Genomic DNA, 21,314 nt, shown 5'->3' with positions numbered 1-21,314 from the left:
GGCCAGACGCGGCTCGCGGAGGAAAGTTGGTGGTTTGGGAAATAGTCTCCAGAGAGTTCAGCCTCTAATGTTCCTCCAAACGAGACCTTCAGGAGTTGGAAAAGAAAAAAAGGAAAACATAATAAAGAGCAGCCGTGACATTTGCCTCACATGAGGGGGTTCTCAACAGAACCTCCGAGCGATGTAAATCACCCTCTGGTGTTCTGTGTGTGTGTGTGTGTGTGTGTGTGTGTGTGTGTGTGTGTGTGTGTGTGTGCTCCCAGGGAAACCACAAGACCATAGAAAGTGAGACTGAGTGAATTTACCACTGAACACAGCTAAAGCATCGGGGTAGACGATGACCTGGCGCCGCGCCAGCGAGGGGAGAAGAGAATAGAAGCAGGAGAAATAATAAAAGGAAGCAAGCGGAGTGAAGACGCTGAAAATAGAAACAACACGTGGAAGCGCACTCAAATTCAATTTCATCCGGTTTAATCTCGTACGCCTCACGGCTTCTGACCCTTCGGACTTTTGCGATGGCGGCCGAGTCACGACATCCTAATTCTGTCTTTGCTGCAGAATCACCAGCATCCATCCATCTTCCCTCCAACTAGACGAGTCGCCGCCGGCGGGCGGCAAGAGCAGGATGCTCCTTGGACAGAAGTTACAAACCCAACACCTTCTCAACACAAGGCAAACCGGTAAAACCTTTTAGTCAAAATGTACATCCAGGATTGTTTTAGTTCAGGCGCCACATTCAGTCCAGTTTCATCCAGACTGGGCCAAACTGGGAAAATTAGCCCCATATCAATATATCAATATATCAATATATCAATATATCAATATATCCTGACAGCATGGCTTTGTGTTGTGTTGTGTGTAAGAAATGTGTTTTAAAGAAAATCTGCTTGGTGGTTCAATAAGCCGGGTTGGATGGTTTTGGTGAACGTCCCTCCTGTTTGACACCCATGTTCTAGTTTGTATATTGTTTTGTGATTTTCCTGCAAAATCCTGAAGAAATCATCTCACATCTATAATGACCAAGACACAAGAAAAATCTGGGGAACAGAAAACCTTCTCAAGGTCTCACAACCAAAATCTTAATTTCACACAATATGAAAGGATTTGTCTTCCATAATAAACAAAACCCTCCTGACTCTAGTCTCTTCTTCCCAATGAGACAAAACAACAAACAATCCATAACAATAAATGAAAGTTAATTTTTGACACTTTATCGTTTATGTTCTTGATTTTGGGGAGAATTTCTGTTTTTACAAGAACGATTGAAAAACACTTGAGCTCAATTCAACATTTGCTGCCCTGAGATGTACAGAAGTTGTTTCTCGCTGTTTGCATTTAGGCAAATCAATATGAAAAACTCTGACGGGTGTAACAGTGCTCCAATATTCCAGTGTTCAGCTTCGGCCTTGGGCCTGTCGAGGTAAACAGCTGCATGAAGGAGACGAGTGGATTCGGTCCCGCCTCGTCTATATCGGTCCGGCCCGAAACACAACCTGCCATCTGAGCAACTGCAACGTGTAATCTGGAGCCGCCGCTCCAGCCCCAAACACGGGTATGGAAACAAAATAAAGTGAGGGAAAAGAGACACACGTGTTCAGCTGTTGACGTTAAAAGAAAAAAAAAAAAGAGCGAGAAACAAACGGGACAAGAAGAAGAGGAAGATGAAGCCTCGTGCTGCTGCTGTTACACATTTGTTGTTGTTGAATCTGATTAAAAAAGCAGGGAGCAGCAGGGAGCCTCCTGTTACCAGCGCCCGAGACGCTTGGTTCAGTCAGACTCACCAGGCGGGAAAAACACACAACATGGCGTGACCACAACACACTGCGTGACGCGGCTGTAAATAACGACGGCCGGGAGAAAATAACTGTTATTACAGGTAATTAAATGCAGCTTCAGTCGGCCGGCGCTAAAGGTATTTCATGTAAAAGGGATTAAACAGAAATAAAGTATAAGATTAAAGATTATTTGTTTTGTGAAGGAAGAAGAAAATGTTTTTCAGGACAAAAACGACAAATGACTGATCTGTGAAGTTCGATATAAAAGTCGTTCAGTGACTCATGATTAGTAAGAAAAGAATCAAACATCATATTTGATCATATTAGAACGCTTTATGGTGAACGCTCGCCTCACAGTGGATATGTCCCTGGTTATTAATGTGTGTGTATGACACTCCACCTGTCCTACATGTTCGTGTTGCAGGAGAAAGTCTAAGTTTAGAAACTCTTCCTGCTCTCAGTTCATCCTCCCGTCACTTTTTCACACCGAATTCTGTTCTGAAAACTTCCAGGAAATAAGACGAGCAGGTAAACAAACACGTTACAACTTCCTCCGATTCAGCTGATGTCGTAGCGTCCAGGCTCTTCATCTCGAACTTTATCATGTCGTTTGTTTGAAACCAGACTCGAACTGAAAAGTGACTTTGAGTTCACCTCTTCTACCGTTTCCAATTAAGTTTTTGGTTTTTGCGCTCGCGTCCGTCTACCATCGCTCACTTGTAAAATCATGAGCTCACATGAATCGAAGTCACGCACACGTCCCGCTCGAATTCCACATTGTGACTCTCGCTCAGTAACCGGAGCCTTCCCGAGACACGCCACAAGAAATACCAGCGATGGTTTGCCCCACACACTCGGTAACTGCCCCCCAAGCTCTGCAGCTGCCCTCCTGCTCTGAACCTTCTCAACACGGTGCCTCTGGCTCCGACCCCAGCGGGGTATCAAGTGGAAACCTGCCCCAGCAGCACAGAGCTCCTGCCCTCTCAAACATCTGGCGCCGAGCTCGGCACGCCAACAAATCCACGCCGGGCATGTGCAGAATGTGGATCATATTTAAAGCTTAAACAAGAACAGACCAAACCGCCGAGCAGCGACAAGCAGATATCAACCACACACACGCACACACACACACACACACACACACACACACACACACACACACACACACACACACACACACACACACACACACACACACACACGTACTGTATTACTGTACTTGAGAGGAAGATTTATTCATGAAAATCGTCTATAAATTGTTTGACTTCATCTTTTCTTTGACCCTGAATCTGTTTGAAACTGATTGTAATAAAAAACGTTTGAACAAATCCTGAAATACAAGTAAAAACAGGAGGCAGACATAAACCCATATTTTACATATCTGAAACGACAGATTAGCATTTAATGGAAAATATTTGCTCATTTTCAATTGGATGAACTTTTCAGATCCAGAGGAATCAGCTGGAGGAGCCGAGGTACTAAAGACTGTGAAATAGTTTCTCGTTGTACAGAAATACATGCGGTGATCTTTGTGCGTCATGTGGCGCTGCAGTAAAGTACTGCACACTGAAACCATCATGTGAATGAAGCTAAAAGGTAAAGAGACCAACGTTTTCAACCCTGCATCATGAGAGGAAAATGACAAGTGCATCCAGAGAATATCTTGAATATTGCGGCTGCATGATGCAGGTTTGATCTAATTCCCTGCCGCCGGCGTCACGGCTCCAGAGTGGGAGCGGGTCGCTGCTGCAAGTAACGACAGGAAACATTCAGTGCATCAGAAAGAAAAACTGTGATGCTGCTTTTAAACTGAAAATGACGGCTACATTATGTGACATGTTGTCTGAGTACTATTGAGGATAACCTTTTAAATTACAAATCTTCGCAGTCTGCACATGTTTGCAGAGACCGTGCAGCTCCCTCCCATAGTAAACACAGAATGAGTGGCTGCCTTCAGTAAACAGTGCTGAGTAAATACTGAAACATGTTGTAAAATCTCAGTGTGTTGCAACTGTTCAAAGTGCAGAAAACAATAAAAAACTAGAACAATGAGGACGATCTGAGGTCCTGAAGGAGTCAGGTTACATTCAGTGAAAACATTGAAATAGTGCCGGGCAACAACTGAAGTTTTTAATCACTTTGTTATGCAGAAAATGTAATAAAGAATTCAAAGGTAATGCAAAAACATTTACAACTGAGTTTAATGGATTCCTAAAGAAATCCAATAATCTATTTACACTCATTTGTGACCAAAAGACCAAATTGCCCGAACTTTGTAGTTTTACTGGTTAAAAACATGGATTTCTTGTTGTTTTCACGTCCCTGTTAGAATCACCTGCACAACACGGTCTCCTGGCAGCCACAGGTAAACCCACAAAACACATCCAATATCCACAAATCTGCCTTTCCAGGACCAGGATTTCTGGAATAAATGATTTGTTTGGTCATCCTTTATCACTTGGCTGGTACCGCCGCAGTATTTCTGAAGAATTTGAAGCCCCCAGGAAAAGAAAACCAAACATTACTTGTGTTGGCTGGAAGTTGCTCTCAGGCTTGTTTGTTTCAATAAGATCTGACCTGACGTGAACACTTGAGCTCAGCTGGAGGAGCTTCAGCAGTGATCCTGGATGCGGCTTCATGAAGGTTTTATCTGACTGCAGTGATTCTGAGCTCCGTGTCACAATATCAGGACAAACAGGAGGAATAATCCAAACAGGAAGTCTACAGTTCGTCATCTTTATTCCTCAACTGTGCCGTGAATCAGCATTTCTTTCCTTATTGTCTAGAAAACAATAACCTAACAGCTTGTTTGTTCTTTATCCATCTAAGAAACCTGTTTGTCTTGTTTCCTAAGGCAGCCCGGTGGGACATGACGATCTCCTCATGAAAGGTCTGAGCTCACTGAAGAAAGCAAATCAAAGTCGATCCGGCTGTGCAGTGATGTCACGGCTCCACCCTGCAGCCTGGAGCTTCACCTGCTGTGCAGTGATGTCACGGCTCCACCCTGCAGCCTGGAGCTTCACCTGCTGTGCAGTGATGTCACAGCTCCACCCTGCAGCCTGGAGCTTCACCTGCTGTGCAGTGATGTCACGGCTCCACCCTGCAGCCTGGAGCTTCACCTGCTGCCACGTTCGGCCACAATCATCAGATCAGCGTCACGACTGACTGCGTTCTCACCCAATGTGTGGCGGAAACGTCAACACAACGCTTTCCCGACAGAGAAAAAGCCACACCAGACTAGAGTGCTCTGCTTGGCGTCGCTATAAGCTGAGTTATTTCAATGTCTTCATCTACTGACAGCAGCCGGCGGACGTGTTGTGAATTTGTTGTGTGTGTGAGTCTAAATATTCCCGTCTGCTGGACTTACGGGGCTCTGCAGTATCTGTGTGACGCGTTTCTTCTGCTCCAGCACGTTGAAGTCCTGCCGGAGGTCCGGCGACATGTTTCGGGCTCGGACGTACTCCGGATCGTTGACGTCGACCCGGTCGAAGTATCGCTCCTTGCTGCCCCCGCTGGGCGGAGGAGGAGTGGTCACCACCCCCTGATGGCCGTCTGCACTCATGCCTGCTTTCACCTCACTGCTTCACCTCCCTGGTTGCCGCTTCGCCTCTCACCTGAGGGAGCAAAGAGACGGGCAGGTGAGCACATCATGCACACACTTCAAAACAACAGAAGATGACGAAAGCGCTGCGCAAGACCAGACAAGAACATCAAGAACATTTATGCAACAAAAACAATAAATAAAAGCAATGAAAACACCTTCAGAGATACAAAGCCTCATTGCATCCAAAAGCTCTTTCGATTTCTGAGCAACGTTTCAGGGAAAATCATGATTTAAAGTGTAAGTGGGGAAGATTTTATCCTCATCATCCAGCAATTAATTATAAGGGACTGGCCCCATGCCTCAGGCCTGGTGCATTCCTCATGGGGAGTGACTTTATTTGTGATCAATAGGCACCGAGAGGGAAAAACATCTGATCTTATAAAATCTTCTGAAATGCTGTATTTTTGAAATAGAAATGGATAAAAACTAAAAAATACTTGAAATACTTGAATATGTGTCATAAATCTAAAATATTAACCTTTTGGTTTTAAATGACAGAAAAAAAATAACATTTCTGTTGCATATATATATAAATTATTCCAAGTGTTTACAGGGTTCAGCTTATTGAATAATAGGAGGTTCATTGGTAAAGAAAAGAGAGATGGAGATTGGGCCTCAAACATCACCAACTTTGTCCATTTCTAATATTTCTAATACAGAAGTTACACTTTATTTACTCATAATAATTCAGTAGATACTCGAAATAGAAAGTGAATATAATGCAGGGGTCGAAAAACAAATGAAAATGTTTGATCTCTTATCAGATGACACTCAGTCAAACAGGCGCTGCAGTGTGGCTGAATGTAAATAACGGGCTTGTTTCACACGGCGAGTCACGCAGGCGCCAGGCGGGTCAAGCGAGGAGTCGAGCAGAGGTTCTGTTTGAACGTCCAGGGCCGGACTGGCGAGAGGCTTCACTCCCAGGTCACCTGGCGGCACTACAAACCGTCAGCAGGATGCAGGAACCGCCACAGAACGACGCAACACAAAGGACTGACCTTCTCAGTGTGGGGTGGGGGTGGTTGGGGGGGTGACGGAGGCAAACAAACTACTGTCACACAAACAAGGATGACCTCCTCAGCCAGGATGAAACACCTCAAATCACAGGAAGAGGCAGAAAAGATGAAAAAGATATTCAACTGTAGGATGCGCAGCCGCTGCTCGGTTAAGCTGATGGTGTATTAGGAGGAGGCGGGGCTTATGGGATCGCGACCAGATGGTGTCTTGGCCTAAGCAGCAGAGGAATGAGAGCGAGCGAGAAGGACTTTAAGACAGGAGATCCTGCTGCTTCCCGCCTTCAGAAACCCCGTGGTCACCTGACAGGAGGGGAATCACAGTTCAGGGGCTCCTCCGCCAGCAGGCTCCCTCCGGTACGCCGCCGCCGGGCCAGCGCCGGAGGAACCGGGGGGCCGCAGAGCTGATCTGGTTTGACCCGAGCTGCTAAGCTACTCATTGGGGTCAAACGCCACTTATAAAGATGGTTGAGATTAGTGGGATGAAACGCAGCTCGGCGTGTGGAGGAGGCGCAGACCAAACAAACTCAAACTTTCCACTTTCAGTGGATTTCCTTTCTCTTGTGACTCTTCGCACGACAGTCGTGGTGCAACAGTGGAGGAGAGAAAGCAGAAGAATATTTCTGATGGCTCATCACAAACACAGTTCCTACTTATATCCCCCGTAAAATCCTGGAACATCTCATTCATTTGACATTTTACAATAAAACGTTTCAACTGGGGGCAATAATGTTTGTTTTAACATGAAAAACCACCGTAGACGATGGTCCATCAACTCTTAGAGTTAGTTCATGTTTTCATACCTCCATTGGATATAAACATGAGAAGCAGATTTCTAGATGATTCCTTTGCAAGAGTTAAATATCACTTCAATATGTTTATTCAGTAGATTTGCCAACTTATTCCTAAATATGTATATAAGTGTTCACCCAAATTGATATTCAAACATCCATCATGTATTTCTCCTTCTAATAGGTCAGTTAACTCCAGCAGGGAATCTACGCCCATGTTTTTAAAACTATGTGCAACGACTGAGAACAACCACAATTCTAATATCTTTTGAACTGATAACTGTATCATAATAAATGAGAAACTACTGCTTGTTTACAAGATTGTAATTTTCACATACTTTTGTTTGTGAGACATTTGGTGTTAAATAAATAAATAAATAAATAAATAATTGGTCGATTGAATGAGATGAACTAATGTTCTGTGTAGTGTTAAGACATTTCTGAAAACTTTCACACGTTCACCTGCAATCATGAACGATTCAAGCAAGATAAGTACTGCTTGTACTTTGCTGCTATATCTAATAATCCACTGAGATCTTTCACCATCTACCTGATCCTTCCCCCAAATCTGTGACTTATCCTATAGGAATGAATAAAAGCCAGAAATCCTCTTTAATTGAAGGACAGAGTTATGTAACCTGATCTAGACCTGAGCCTGCAGTGCTCTGCTCACTGGACAGGGACAGGCTCAGGAAGAGGAGAGAACTTCTACACTATTACATCAAAAATAAATAAATAAAAAATCATAAAATGTGTTCATAGAAGTGAAATCTGCAAATACGAGTAAAATTCTGAGTCCAAATGCAACAGATGGAGCTTCTCCAAATATCAATCTCACATGGACAGACATGAGTTCAACACCATGACCCCGCCCCGCCACAACTCCAGCAGCCCCCAGCATGAACTTAACAACCACCACCACCACCCCCTCCACCCCCACCACCACCGCACCCTGCCGTCTCTGTCAATGGATCATTGTCCTCAGCCTGAACCATCTCAGTCTGGTCACTGCCAGATAAATCCATGGAGTGTGTGTGTGTGTGTGTGTGTGTGTGTGTGTGTGTGTGTGTGTGTGTGTGTGTGTGTGTGTGTGTGTGTGTGTGTGTGTGTGTGTGTGTGTGTGTGTGTGTGTGTGTGTGTGTGTGTGTGTGTGTGTGTATATAATTAATCTTAGTATGAATGAAATCTGATCCTTGTTCGACAGCGTCAACATTTACAATTCAGATTTCACGCTTCACAGCAGCTTCAGTCAGAGACACAAGATTGGACGTTAATTCCCCTTTAAACACATTTTCAGCCCACGTTCCCCCGGAGAACAGGAGGTTCACCTAGAGAACAGGAGGTTCACCTAGAGAACAGGAGGTTCCCCTGGAGAACAGCAGGTTCCCCTGGAGAACAGCAGGTTCCCCTGGAGAACAGGAGATTCCCCTGGAGAACAGCAGGTTCACCTGGAGAACAGGAAATTCCCCTGGAGAACAGGAGATTCCCCTGGAGAACAGCAGGTTCCCCTGGAAAACAGGAAATTCCCCTGGAGAACAGGAGATTCCCCTGGAGAACAGCAGGTTCCCCTGGAAAACAGGAAATTCCCCTGGAGAACAGGAGATTCCCCTGGAGAACAGCAGGTTCCCCTGGAAAACAGGAGATTCCCCTGGAGAACAGGAGATTCCCCTGGAGAACAGCAGGTTCCCCTGGAAAACAGGAGATTCCCCTGGAGAACAGCAGGTTCCCCTGGAAAACAGGAGATTCCCCTGGAGAACAGCAGGTTCACCTAGAGAACAGCAGGTTCCCCCGGAGAACAGCAGGTTCCCCTGTAGAACAGCATCGGAAGACTGTGTGGCGCCCGGACCGGACCGGCGGTGTTTACTGAAGGGTGCGAGACGGCGACCGCCGCCCCGGGCAAGGTGACCACGACCTCTGACCTCTGGTGACCCCTCCTCGCTCTGTCCCTCTTTCTCTCTCACTAAACTTGTTATGACATGTTGCTTCATCTGATCATTATTTTCAAAGGTTTTCTCAATGAAGTAAATGAAAAACGTCACAAAAATGACTTACATTACTGGTCTCGTCTAAATAAGAAGAGATTGCAAACTAAAACAGTCACAAATGTTAAATATTCAGCCAATAAGAATCATCACAACATTGACATATCTTCAAAATTGATCTTACTCTGTGTGAATTTCAGGAAACCAGGTGATAAAGTCTAATGTTTTTTGCTGATGTTAATAATGTATTAATGTTACTGTAGGTTATATCTATGATGTGTGTTGTCGTCTGTTCCTGCTCGTTTAATAGTGTTGAGTTCCTGGAAACTCGCCACGGTTAAATCTGGTACAAAGCATCTCTTCTTTAAGATTAATGTATTTTGTCCCTTAAAAGTAAACAAATAGATTTAATAAAAAACTAACAACTTGTGAGAGATTTAACCTTCAGGTGGTTCAGCTCTTATATTTATGTTCTTAAGTACAAGAGATGCAAGTTGTTTATATGGGATTGAAGCTGCACGCTGGTTTACTGGTTATCAAACTGCTCAGTCTGATTCCATTCTGAGCTCAGCGGCAGCTGATGTGTGGAGTTTACAGGTTCCCCCTGAGTGCCTCCAAGCACAGGTATCTACATTGCAGAAGCAACATGACTGCGTACCGAGCCACTCGGTGTTTTACTGTCTATACGTGATGCGGGACCTTCAGGCGTCTGTTTTCATCATCTCCAGTGACGAGAAGTTTGAGTCCAGAAGAGCCACGATGTAGGTTTAGTTACCAAACAGGCCATCCCACTCCGCTGGTACACACACCTCATTATTTGCCCGGAGGCTTCCGCCACCCCTAAAAATAGACAAACTGCCTTTTAGGTTGTGTTACAACCCCGATGGCAACAATACCCGGAAAGAATCTGTACGTGGCTAATTATATCCACACACTTTAAAGAGCGAGCACACGGTGACCTGCAGTTGTAAACCCTATTATTGAGCACACACACACACTCACACACACACACACACACACACTCAGAGGAGTAGGTGTGTTCCCTGTCTAAACACGCCTGCATGACAGATCGAGCAGTGAAACTAAAGGAGAGTGTGTGTGAGCTTATAAGATCCTCCTGCAGCTTCAGTATGAGATGAGGAAAGCTCCTGTCCAGCCCACCAACACGCCGGCGTTTACACTGCAGCCCGTCTGACCGGGAGTCGGGGATAGTTTTTTTTTTTTTTGAGGGGGGGGGGGGGGCGGCAAAAAATGAATGTAAAAGCAGAATTTGGCCCCTGCAATGAATCATAAACAGCCGATTTAATTCCACTGTTACTTAAATGCAGCGATCTTAACTTGATGTTTTTGTTTTAAAGCCTAAACTGAATGATGATTTGTTTGTTTTTACCTCGACTGACTGACGCTCAGCTGTGTCTCCTCTTGCAAACAGCCTCCACTTTTCTACCCACAGGACACAGTGTGTGTGTGTGTGTGTGTGTGTGTGTGTGTGTGTGTGTGTGTGTGTGTGTCCAGGCAACCGTGATAATGTGGAATTCCCCTAAAACTACAAATCAGTTTTAGGGATTTTAATCCTTGGTACTAATGCATCTGGTTGGAACACAGAGACAAAAGACAAGAAATGAAGGAGTCCTAAAAATGCTGGAAGGAAATCTGTCATAATGAATAAAAAAAAAAAGAAAACATTCCAATGTAGAATGAAGTGGAAGTGGAAGTGAGGAGAGAAGCAGCGTAGCAGCCGAGCTGCACCAACCTGGAGTTTCCTTTCAGTGGATGGGAGAGAGCAGGCAGTGCTGGTGTGCGGCTGAGGCCAAACACATGTCTCTGTTTTTCACTGTCGCTCGCCGTCCGGGCTCAGATTCCAACCGTTCAGCCGCCGGCGAGAGGCAAGAGGACGAGAGGCGAGAGGACGAGAAAGAGCGGGACACCAGCGAACTGAGCGTGAGAGCCGGCCAGTCAGTCAGTCCAGCGGTCAGTCCAGGTCTGCATGCAGACGCTGCCCCGTCCAGCACATTCTACCAGATTCCTGCAGCCTGAGAGTCCCGGCGCTCATCAGAGAGAGATGAACCAACAGCTGTGAGTGTGTGTGTGTGAGAGAGAGAGAGGATATGTATGTGTGTGTGTGTGTGTTTGTCCTCAGCGAATGAGGGTGTGTGTTTGTGTGGAAAAGAAGCTAAAGGGACCACGTGATGCAGGCTTAATCCCCCGCCCACTGCTGGAGGCGCACACACACACACACACACACACACACACACACACACACACACACACACACACACACACACACACACACACGCCGGCGGACCAATGAGAGCTCAGACTCGCTCACTAATCACTCTTTCCTCTCTCTCTCGCTCTCGTCTTTTTTTCTTGTCTTCTTTTTCTTTGATCCATTCACACATTCTGCTTTTTCTCCCACATTCCACAATCCCGTCTCTCTCCCTCCTCTCTTATTCTCTCCCTCTCTTATTCTCTCTCCCTCCTCCCTTATTCTCTCTCTCCTTCCTCGATTATTCTCTCTCTCTCTCTGTCCTACCCCTCCAGGCGACTGTACTAAAGGTCAGTGTTTATGAGTTTGGCTGACGGGAGAGTAACTGCAGCCACACAACCACCTGCCCCCCCCCGTCCTATTTTACTGCCCCACTGAATCAATGTTATCTGTCTCTCTGATAAAACCAAAACACTAAATGCTTTTCAGGAGGCCGAGATCGAAAACACGACTTTACAACAGAACGGTCATGTTTTTCGAGGCCTGTTCAGAGGTCAGAGGTCAGAGGTCAGAGGTCAGGCCGAACCACACAGCAACTGTCTGTCCTCCAGTGTCTCGCTCCGGTTGATTTGATCTCACTACTGTCAGATCTGATGCAGCTTATTATACTTACACTTTGGTTTTATCAGACGTTTATTGAAAGATGAAACCGATCTATACTTTTAGTGTGAAAGAAAATCAGAAGATCAGAGTTTTGACAGTAAAAGCTCCAATATTGAAACAACAGGGACAAAACTTTGCTGAACTGAAAGCAAAGAGCGTTTAACAAACAATAGTTTACTTCTTTGGGTCATTTTGAAGGAAATAACATAATAACTAATGTATTAAAATAGTAAAACCATAATTCAACAATGCTGCAATATGAATATATCATCTCCTACACCTATTTTAAATAAACAACCTGCATCAAATCTTTTATCTTAACAAACTGCAGTTCTATGTATGTATTATGACATTATAGGCTGCAGTTATTACATTTTGAAATGATTTGAAACTTATTGAATTATTATCAAGGCAGTGCTTCTAACGTTTTGTTCCACCATTGTGCTGGTTATATATATATATAAAAAAAAACACTTTCCCTTCATGCAGTGGGTTTAAAAGCAGAATGACATGTTTCCATTTGGTATTTTCAATATCTTGTCATTTTAAATTCATTTATTCTGAAAACCTCAAAACGACTTCCCGCATGTTTTCTCCATTCCTCTCTTTGGCCACGTATTTTAAAATGTGTTTGTTTGGTCACTTTCTTTGCTTCTTCCAGCTTGAACATCAGAAACCAGCTGAAAGTGATGAAACTGCTGTCTGTGACTTTGTGAGTTTAAGTAAAACCGCAGCATACTCATAAAAATACCTCGACTCCATGGATGTATATAATTATGTGGTGAATATGAGCCGATCACAGAATAATCCAGCTGATAGTTATTGCAGACCAGGGCGTCACTGTAATGCGTATGAGAGACATTAAACCTCAACAAGTGAAACTAAAACACAGAAAACGTATTTCTGACGAGCTTCAGATTCTTTGTCCCCAAACCACCGACAACCATCAAAAACTGTAAACAGGAAATGATCTTAGATAAAAAAAGATTAATACTTCAGCACTTTTCTTATACATCGAACCATATTTTTGCCCACATGGAGAAACGGTGGAAAGACAGAAAGCAATTAACATTGCAAAGCTTTTTCTGAGTGAATCTGAACGGGATTCCCTCTTCAGGGGGACCAAGATTAAAGAAGGTTGCATCAGTTAAAGGAACAACAAACCAGCAGAACAATCCAAAGCTGAACATATGCTTTCAGGCAAACAACTGAAGGAAACTGAACCACATGTGGGTAAATTACTGGAGGGATATCACATTCCTGCTCGTCAGCCGCTTCTACTGAAACAAACATCCAGACGCCTGCCAAGTCATGAACCATGTTAAGGAGCCTCATCCTCAAAGCTTTGTAAATTTACACAGAGATCTCCTAGATGCTTGACACCACGCTCCTTGGCATCACTGTCGTCCCCTCCTGAACTCAGCATACAGACGAGACGCGCAGGAAATCAAGACGTCGCTCGACTCTGTAAACTGAAACAACTGGGCGCCATGAAGAGTCTTGCAGAAGTGTGACAAACTTGGTTATGAATGAGTTCTGGAGCCTTCAAACCCATAACGCACCGTCTTCCCAGACAAGAAGAACAAGTTGTGCAGCAGAAGGTTCGACTCCCACGGAGCCTTGAACTGGACGTCACCCAGTCCTTCTGGGTTTAAATGAGGAGACACAGACAGTCTAAATATACAGATTGCTGCACCTTGTAACCAGATAATCACAAACTACGACTGCCAGTTTTTCCAAATACTGGTTTATCCTGCACATTGACTGTAAGCAGTTGCAGGAAACTAGATCCTCTCTCTCTGGGCCTCTGATGAAGGAAAGGTGCTGCGATGTCAATGAGGAACTGTCACAGTATTTAAGATGACGAAGGTCCCAAAAAAAGGAAAAGAGTTCAATCTTATCATCTGACAGCTTCCATGAAAAGTTGTTTCTGTTTCAGCAGCAGAAAGAGAAATCCACACGATGACCCATAACCAAGTGGCTCAAACTCTACCAATTCAAAGTCCAGTTTGTTTTGTCACAGTTCAAGCTTTTCTGTCTTTTTGTTTATCAGTTTGAATCATCTGATGTGGCTGTTAAAGCCTCATAATGAGGCTTTAACAGGGGGTCACACAGTGGAGCAGTGGTAACTTCTCTTCCTCTTTCTATTCTGGGCTTGTGAGTCTTTCTCAGAGGAGTTTGCATGTTCTTCCTGAACCTGGGTGGCTTTTCCTCCCATCGTCTACAAAGGTGTTTCAGATCAGACATCTCCAGCGCCGAACTCCTCACAACTTCTGATGGTCGTGAATAAACTGCACATTAAAGCTTAAATTACTTTAAAATCAACAGTTTGGGTTAGTAATAGTAGTATTCTTGCAACAATAGTAATCTCTTGCAGTAATACTCCCTCACACAAGACGTGCCATGATTTGAACAGAAACTTGTTCTTTTCTTTGAAACATTTTGGACTAAAATAGACACTTTTTCTCTGTTGAAATGTTTAAAAACAAACAGATTCCCCTGAATTCCATCACATCTTTGGCCCCGGTTCTAGTTACATACACTCCAAACCTGCTCTGTTTCCTATCATAACAGCTCTTGGAAGCAACTGATGGTTTGCCAGCTACCCCCCCCCACCACCCCCACCCCCACCCCCACCCCCACCCCACCCAACAAAAAATAGATCAAGTACTGGGGTTTATGGGCAATTTAACATTGGTTGGATTTTTGTTGTATTTATTTGATCACTAAAGCAGTTTTAATAAAAAAGCTGGGGGATGTGTGCATGCTCACTAAATACACTTGATTTAGAGGTATAAAGTTTGATGTTTTCATGAAGTTAGTATTCTTATTCATTGCTGTGGTTGCTTGGTGTGAGGATGACGTTTTGATGGTGGATTAAAGTTGTTTATTCCCGTTTTAGAGCCCCAGTCATCACTACGTGTCTCAGCCTGACCTTCATGCTGCAATGAACTGTGGGATTCCGGCTCTGCCAGACAAAATATGGGCAACACGTGAAGGAGGAGTAAATGTGGCCTTCGATTCAGTGGAGAGCGACGTTGTGTCGTCAAATAACACAGTTACTGCTAAAAACAGGAGTGTGAAGGCTTTTAAAGCTTCTCGCAAACCTCTGAATAACTTGTTGGGTGGCTCCGCACTTTGGTTTGTAGCATCACAAGAGCAGCGTTTTCTCCTTTTTCAGGCCTCAACAAAGTGAGATGTACAAATGGTAAATGGACTAACTCATATAGCGCCTTTTAGCTGACAGCAGCCCCAAAGCGCTTCACATCGCTCATCACATTCACCCATTCACACACACATTCACACATCATTGGAGGCTGCAGCCATGCAAGGCGCTGTCACTACAGTGGGGGCAGTTTGGGGTTCAGTGTCTTGCCCAAGGACACTTCGGCATGTAGGCAGGCAGAGATGGCAAAGATGCACACACACACACACACACACACACACACACACACACACACACACACACACACACACACACACACACACACACACACACACACACACACACACACACACACACACACACACACACACACAAGCACTACGCATTCCTCACACGCCGTGCGGATGCTGCTGGCGATGTACAAACAGGCCGATCTCGGCATCACATGCACGAGGAAGGCGTCAGCAGGTTGTTTGCCCGCAGCTGCAGCCGGTCGGAGCGGCGGTCCTGCAGATGCCACGTGGCTTCCTGCCTCCTCCAGCACCAACAATGACAGCTTTAGCTGGGAGTATCATGCACAGCCTATCAAAGTAATTGCATTAACAGGGCTGCTTATAGAAAACACAGATTTCCTTGTAGACGTCGAGCTCAAGGCGACATTTTCCATTTGTAACGGCTGGTCATTCTGATCCGCCTCGGCTTTCACAAACCATATCGGAGTCAGATGAATGTTCAGGGACGTTTACCACAGACGGAGGAGAACTCACTGCGTCAGTCAGTAGAATCAGCTCCAGTTTTGATCCATCAAATCAAACTTTTAATGACATGACCTGATATTTCCTACTGTGGGACAGAAGAAGGATGGATGCTCCATGATGGACTTCATGTTTAGTCCTAATTGGGACTCTTGCAATAGGCTGAATAATTTGTGCTCAACATCACCCGAAGCTGAACATCAAGTCAAACTGTATTTTCTTTCATCAGTTCAGGGTTTTGTTTTTCTGCTTTATAGTGTTTCACCAGTTGGCCAGCTCACTCTGAAGTTGCTTTATTTTTCTTGCAGTTGGTACAATAATATGCTTTTATTGTCTGCCTGGAAGACTTGTGAACCCGCCGAACTCGTATTCTTCTCTGCAGTGCAGTGAATGTGCCAAGAACAGGCTGGCATGGAAACCACCAGACTGTTTCTGCCCCGCCCCCCTCCTGAATGTTGGTGTATCGCTCAGCACTTTATTCTTAAGATGACTCTGCACACACACACACACACACACACACACACACACACACACACACACACACAGTGCCAACCTGTCACCGACCTGCCTGACTCAGGAAAATAAAGGTTTTTTTTCACTGCGCCACAGAATCCAAACGCCTGAAGAAGATTAACCGAGTGACAGAAGTACCAGCAGGTCACATCAGGTAATAAACTAGTACTGATCATTTTACACCGCTGTGTTTCGAAAGAGGAACACTGGCCTACCTGAACTCTGGATCTTGCACAAAGCCTGAAACCAACAAGACAAGATAAGACAGATGAGGCTTCTTTGTTGGTCCAACACAAAGAACAGCAAACACAACACATCCAGTCTCCAGACAAACTGCTGCGGCTCGCTGGCTGTTAACAGCCGGCCCGTCTCCCAGCAGAAACTAATTATGGCTCACGTGGAAAACCAAATGACCATTATTGCCTGATGTTGACACGTGTGACACATTTCAGGCAGAGTCAGTCTTGAACCCGTCGTCCAAACACCACTGCCATCAGGCCCGGTGGTTAATGAGCTCTCTGCACACCACAGTACTCTTAAGTAATCCCATATTTCTGTTGAAGTCCATCCCCTCCTTGACCTCTGCGATAAGCAAAAACAAAAGCACGACAGAGGTGGAGGTGCTGACGCTTGCTGGTATACCTTCACCGCTATCAGGTGGCGTGAAAGAGCGAGCAGCAGCAGGAGAGGAGCGAGCGGCACGCTGGTGATGGGAGCTGCTCAGGAATGTGCAAAACACTCCAGCTCATTACTGAGACTTCTGAGCTTCAGCCCAGAAACCAAAGAGAAAGGAAAGCGTGAGATGTTTGGACCTGACATGACGGGAAGGTTTGAAGAAAATGGATCTCATTCATTTAATGGTTTTAATCTCCTGTACAGAGGAATTTCTTTTCTTTTTTTTAGACTTCACAGATTGTTTTAGTGAACATGACAGCGAGGTGGAGTCTGGAGGACACATGAAGCTGTGAGACAGTTTATCAGTGACATTATAAAATGACATTCAGCTGATCTCATCACTTTAATGCATGCCTTTCTTTTCACATTATTATCAATGAAAACAGAATTTTAACAGAAACCAGCCTACCTCGATGGTGATTGGCTAAACCCCCAATGACACTATATAGGGTTTGATTTCTGATTGGCTGGTTGGAGCAACACACTTTTTAAAACCTGAAACCAGCCAGGGAGAGAGAGGAGAGACTGTCTTCACTTCTGGGACGTCAGTCCAGGTATGGGGACGATTAGTACTGCTGGAGAACCTTTAGGAAGTGGATTTTGCTTAATATGACTTTGAACTCCTGATGTCTTTTAATTAAAAGAAATTGCATCACTGGGTACAAACTCAAGGTTTCGTTACCTAAATAAATAAAAAAAGAGCACAGAATCCTTGAGGTCTCATAAAAGCAAAGACAACAAACAGGATCAGAGCCTCTTTGTTTCACTGTCGTCAGTATTTATGAAAATTACGACGTAGAGTACTTCAGGGCAGCAGGCTTTGACCTGCAGTTTTTTTTAACACACTTTCTTTTCCCAGGTGTGAACCGGAGCGTGACCAGAGGTTTGGTGGCGATAATAAACCTTCATGGAGGCAGAGGAGGGCAGCCAAGGAAGCAGCAGGCCTGCCTGCCTGTATATATATATATATATATATATATATATATATATAAAAAGTGTACTAAAGGGCTGGATACATTTTTATTCACCTCGAACATTTCTTTTGACGGTGGGAGGAAACATGCAAGTCCCCCGAGGCTCGAATCCCAACAGGAATATTTATGGAACAAAAACCGTTGAGTTCTGATTTACTCCTTCACAAAGAGAAAATACTAACTTTTTTCTAATTTCTCACTTTGTGTGGTTTTGTGTAAAAATGTAAAAAGACAATTACAATGATGAGCACTGGCTGATAATAAAACATACAAAATCCTTGAGTCACGCTTGTATAAATGTATTAAAATCTACAGGATCCTGGTGACATTTCGAGCTGCAAATATTTGATCTGATGTTTTAGACTTTAATGTGAACAATTGAATGAGTTTAAGTAATGACTGTGATTTGCTCATAGTTCTGAATGTTTGTCCTGTGATTGACTCCGCCTCCCCCCAAACCCACGACTGGAAGTAAAGAAGAAAGAAGGAGGATATTACATCTTAAAAGTACTCATGTGAAAAAGACACACACTTATGGTATATTTCTTTACATAATCAATGTAACCTACCGAGTTGGATCAGGACCTTCTGTTTGAATAATCTGCAGATGCTTTAAAGGAGTAACTGTGACGTAAACGACGCTGCATCACGTTTCAGGATTCCTGGGAGTATCTCAGAAGGGATCTGCACAGAAGCCAAAATAAAGCTGCGCTCACACACGTGCTGTGATGCTTTGGTCCGAATTCAGGCAAAGCAGAGAAAAGGAAAATGCAGCTGCTTAATGCTGTTTCTTTCTCTTTTTTTTTTTCCTTTCTAGATTCGCACTGGAAATTTCAACCACATTTTAAACAAAACGACCAAATGATGCTAACAGATCCAGTATTGAATGTTTTTATGGTTAAAAAAAGAAGAAGAGACCAAACGAATCATTTCCACGACGTGCCGTCTGTAGAGGTGAACAGCCAAAGAGCCGATGTGAGGGATTTATTTCAACTCACAAAGTGCATTAATACCATGCATATTAAATGTAAAATAAAGTACTATTTATAAATTAGGCGACCGAGCAGCAGCCTCTGCAGGAAGGAAACATGAAAGAATCTCTCCGCCGTGGGAGCCAGTATAAAAACTCCACGGATGCAGTGGATCAGAACACTGGTGTCGTGTGAACGGACCCAAAAAGTAAAGAAAGTTTTGCGGATGTACGCTCGTATTCGTTGTTGTGTAAACGGAGCCTCGGTGAACAGATTGTTCACGTCATACGAGATGAAAAGAACGACTGCAGTAGTTTATGCATGACAGACGATCATAGAACAGTTTGTTTGGATGAAACAAAAATATCCTTTTTATTTTGAAGGCTGATTTACTGGTTTGTTGTTGACGGCTGGTAGGAAGGACGGGGTTGGAGTTCCACCTGGTTCTCATTCAGGAGAATAAAGTCTTTATCTGTACTCGTTATGACGACTGGAGGCGGGAACTCTGTTCTCACCTGCGACACCTGAGCACTGCGCTCACGCTCTAACCCATCGTTACTATATTATCAACAGTATTTACGGTGCTTAAACTTAGATTAGGAAGGAACAATGACGTGTTTACAGATTTCGAAGTTCGCAACCAAAAACCGTGAAGCAGCTCTGATGGTTCTTGGTGGGCGAATGAAGCAAACATTACATGAAATGCCTCCAGTCCACTGATAATGAAAACACAGAAAGTGTGTTCAGCTGACAGAAAGGTGCTCTGTAGCATCGCATGCTAGAGGAAATTCCTCTGAATCCAAGCAGGAAAAAGACTTTAAAGATGTTGATCTCTGCTGTTATCACGGAGAGCAGCTGTGCACAAAGTCAACGACTTTTAAACCTGGAGAATCAGTTTGATGCACATCTGTGCATCCAAGTTTCAATCCTGACAATAGATCCTGCCATTGTAGAGCAGTGATTTATTATTATTATTATTATTATGAGTCTTTGTTTCCGGTAATCATCAAACTCTTCTCTGTGAATAGTTTTTAATATTCTATCTATTAAAAATCTATTGATATTCCATCATTTTTTTTTCTATTTCTGTAAATTACTATTATTCTGTACGGAGCTCTGCAATAAATAAAGTATTTCTAATAGATAATTTCTCAAATTAGAACCTATCAAATGTAAGAAATATTTAAAGAATAAAGGTTTTACTCAGTTTGCAACTTCTAATTGGCCTGACACACTTTATACAACCATATAATCAATCCTGGATGACACAGGAACATTCACTGTATATAATACGTTTCATTTAATAAAAAGTTGTATACTATGGATTTAGTCATTATTGTTAAATTATTCATGAAAAATTACCAAATGTAGTGAATTATCATTTTATCCTAACTATAAACTATTACTAGTAACTATTCACGTCCTCCTGAGGCCTCGTATTAACTCGCTGACCGACATCGACGTCTAACAACACCAAGCTTCTGTTATTGTTGAATTAGAGCTAAACTCACTCGTTCATTACAGAGATTCACACGCTGATGTTTGAGATATGTGGGATAATTAAAAAATATGAACCAAATTAAACGGTTTTGACACGCACGCACGCACGCACGCACACACACACACACACACACAGGTACAAACAGACGTACACACACATACAGCTGATCGTCCTGTAATTATAGCCGGTAATGACAGAGCCATACACACAGTTTAAAGGGCCCCTGTTGTTTCGGCCTCGCGAACACAAACAATCCGTCCCCGGGTGTCTCAGCTGCTAACTGCTACCGTATGTCCTCGCCGCCAGACACTGGCTTTATAGTCAGGCAAAGGCCAAACGGCAAAGCCGTGCCATTGCTACGCAACACGATCTAAGGCAGAGCGGTGTGCAGAATCACCTCCCGTGTGAATTACGTGACATTTTCTGAAAGCGCACGCTGGCATCAGCGCCGGGGTGATGGAGGCCGAAGGAGGAAACTTCTCAGATTCCTTTCACTGTTTTATCCTCAAACTGAAATCACCTCTCTAAGGTTGTTAACAGAATCTATTGTGTGTGTGTGTGTGTGTGTGTGTGTGTGTGTGTGTGTGTGTGTGTGTGTGTGTGTGTGTGTGTGTGTGTGTGTGTGTGTGTGTGTGTGTGTGTGTGTGTGTGTGTGTGTGTTGATGACTTTTTATGCAATAATTAACTTCGCCAACAAAAGTTGGAGGGAAGATAATGTTTCT

General features: G+C 44.0%; 1 protein-coding gene across 11 annotated transcripts in view; it reads right to left on the bottom strand.

The window, feature by feature from the left end:
* Nucleotides 1-21,314, bottom strand: part of add3a (adducin 3 (gamma) a) — a 96,742-nt gene that overhangs the window by 27,934 nt on the left and 47,494 nt on the right. For 7 of the 11 annotated variants that reach the window (XM_080463516.1, XM_080463517.1, XM_080463520.1 and 4 more), the window contains one exon: nt 5,143-5,389. In XM_080463516.1, coding sequence (XP_080319642.1) covers nt 5,143-5,337 — 195 coding nt within the window. In that variant the 5' untranslated portion in view covers nt 5,338-5,389. Of the gene's footprint in view, nt 1-5,142; nt 5,390-10,918; nt 11,329-21,314 lie in introns of those variants that run through there. The other 4 variants (XM_080463511.1, XM_080463518.1, XM_080463512.1 and 1 more) reach the window with 1 other exon arrangement.

The sequence above is a fragment of the Lipophrys pholis genome (genome assembly GCF_963383615.2).
Source record: "Lipophrys pholis genome assembly, chromosome: 5".
Classification (NCBI taxonomy): domain Eukaryota; kingdom Metazoa; phylum Chordata; class Actinopteri; order Blenniiformes; family Blenniidae; genus Lipophrys; species Lipophrys pholis.
Note: the sequence above shows the minus strand (reverse complement) of the source record. Positions and strands in the feature narration are given on the sequence as shown.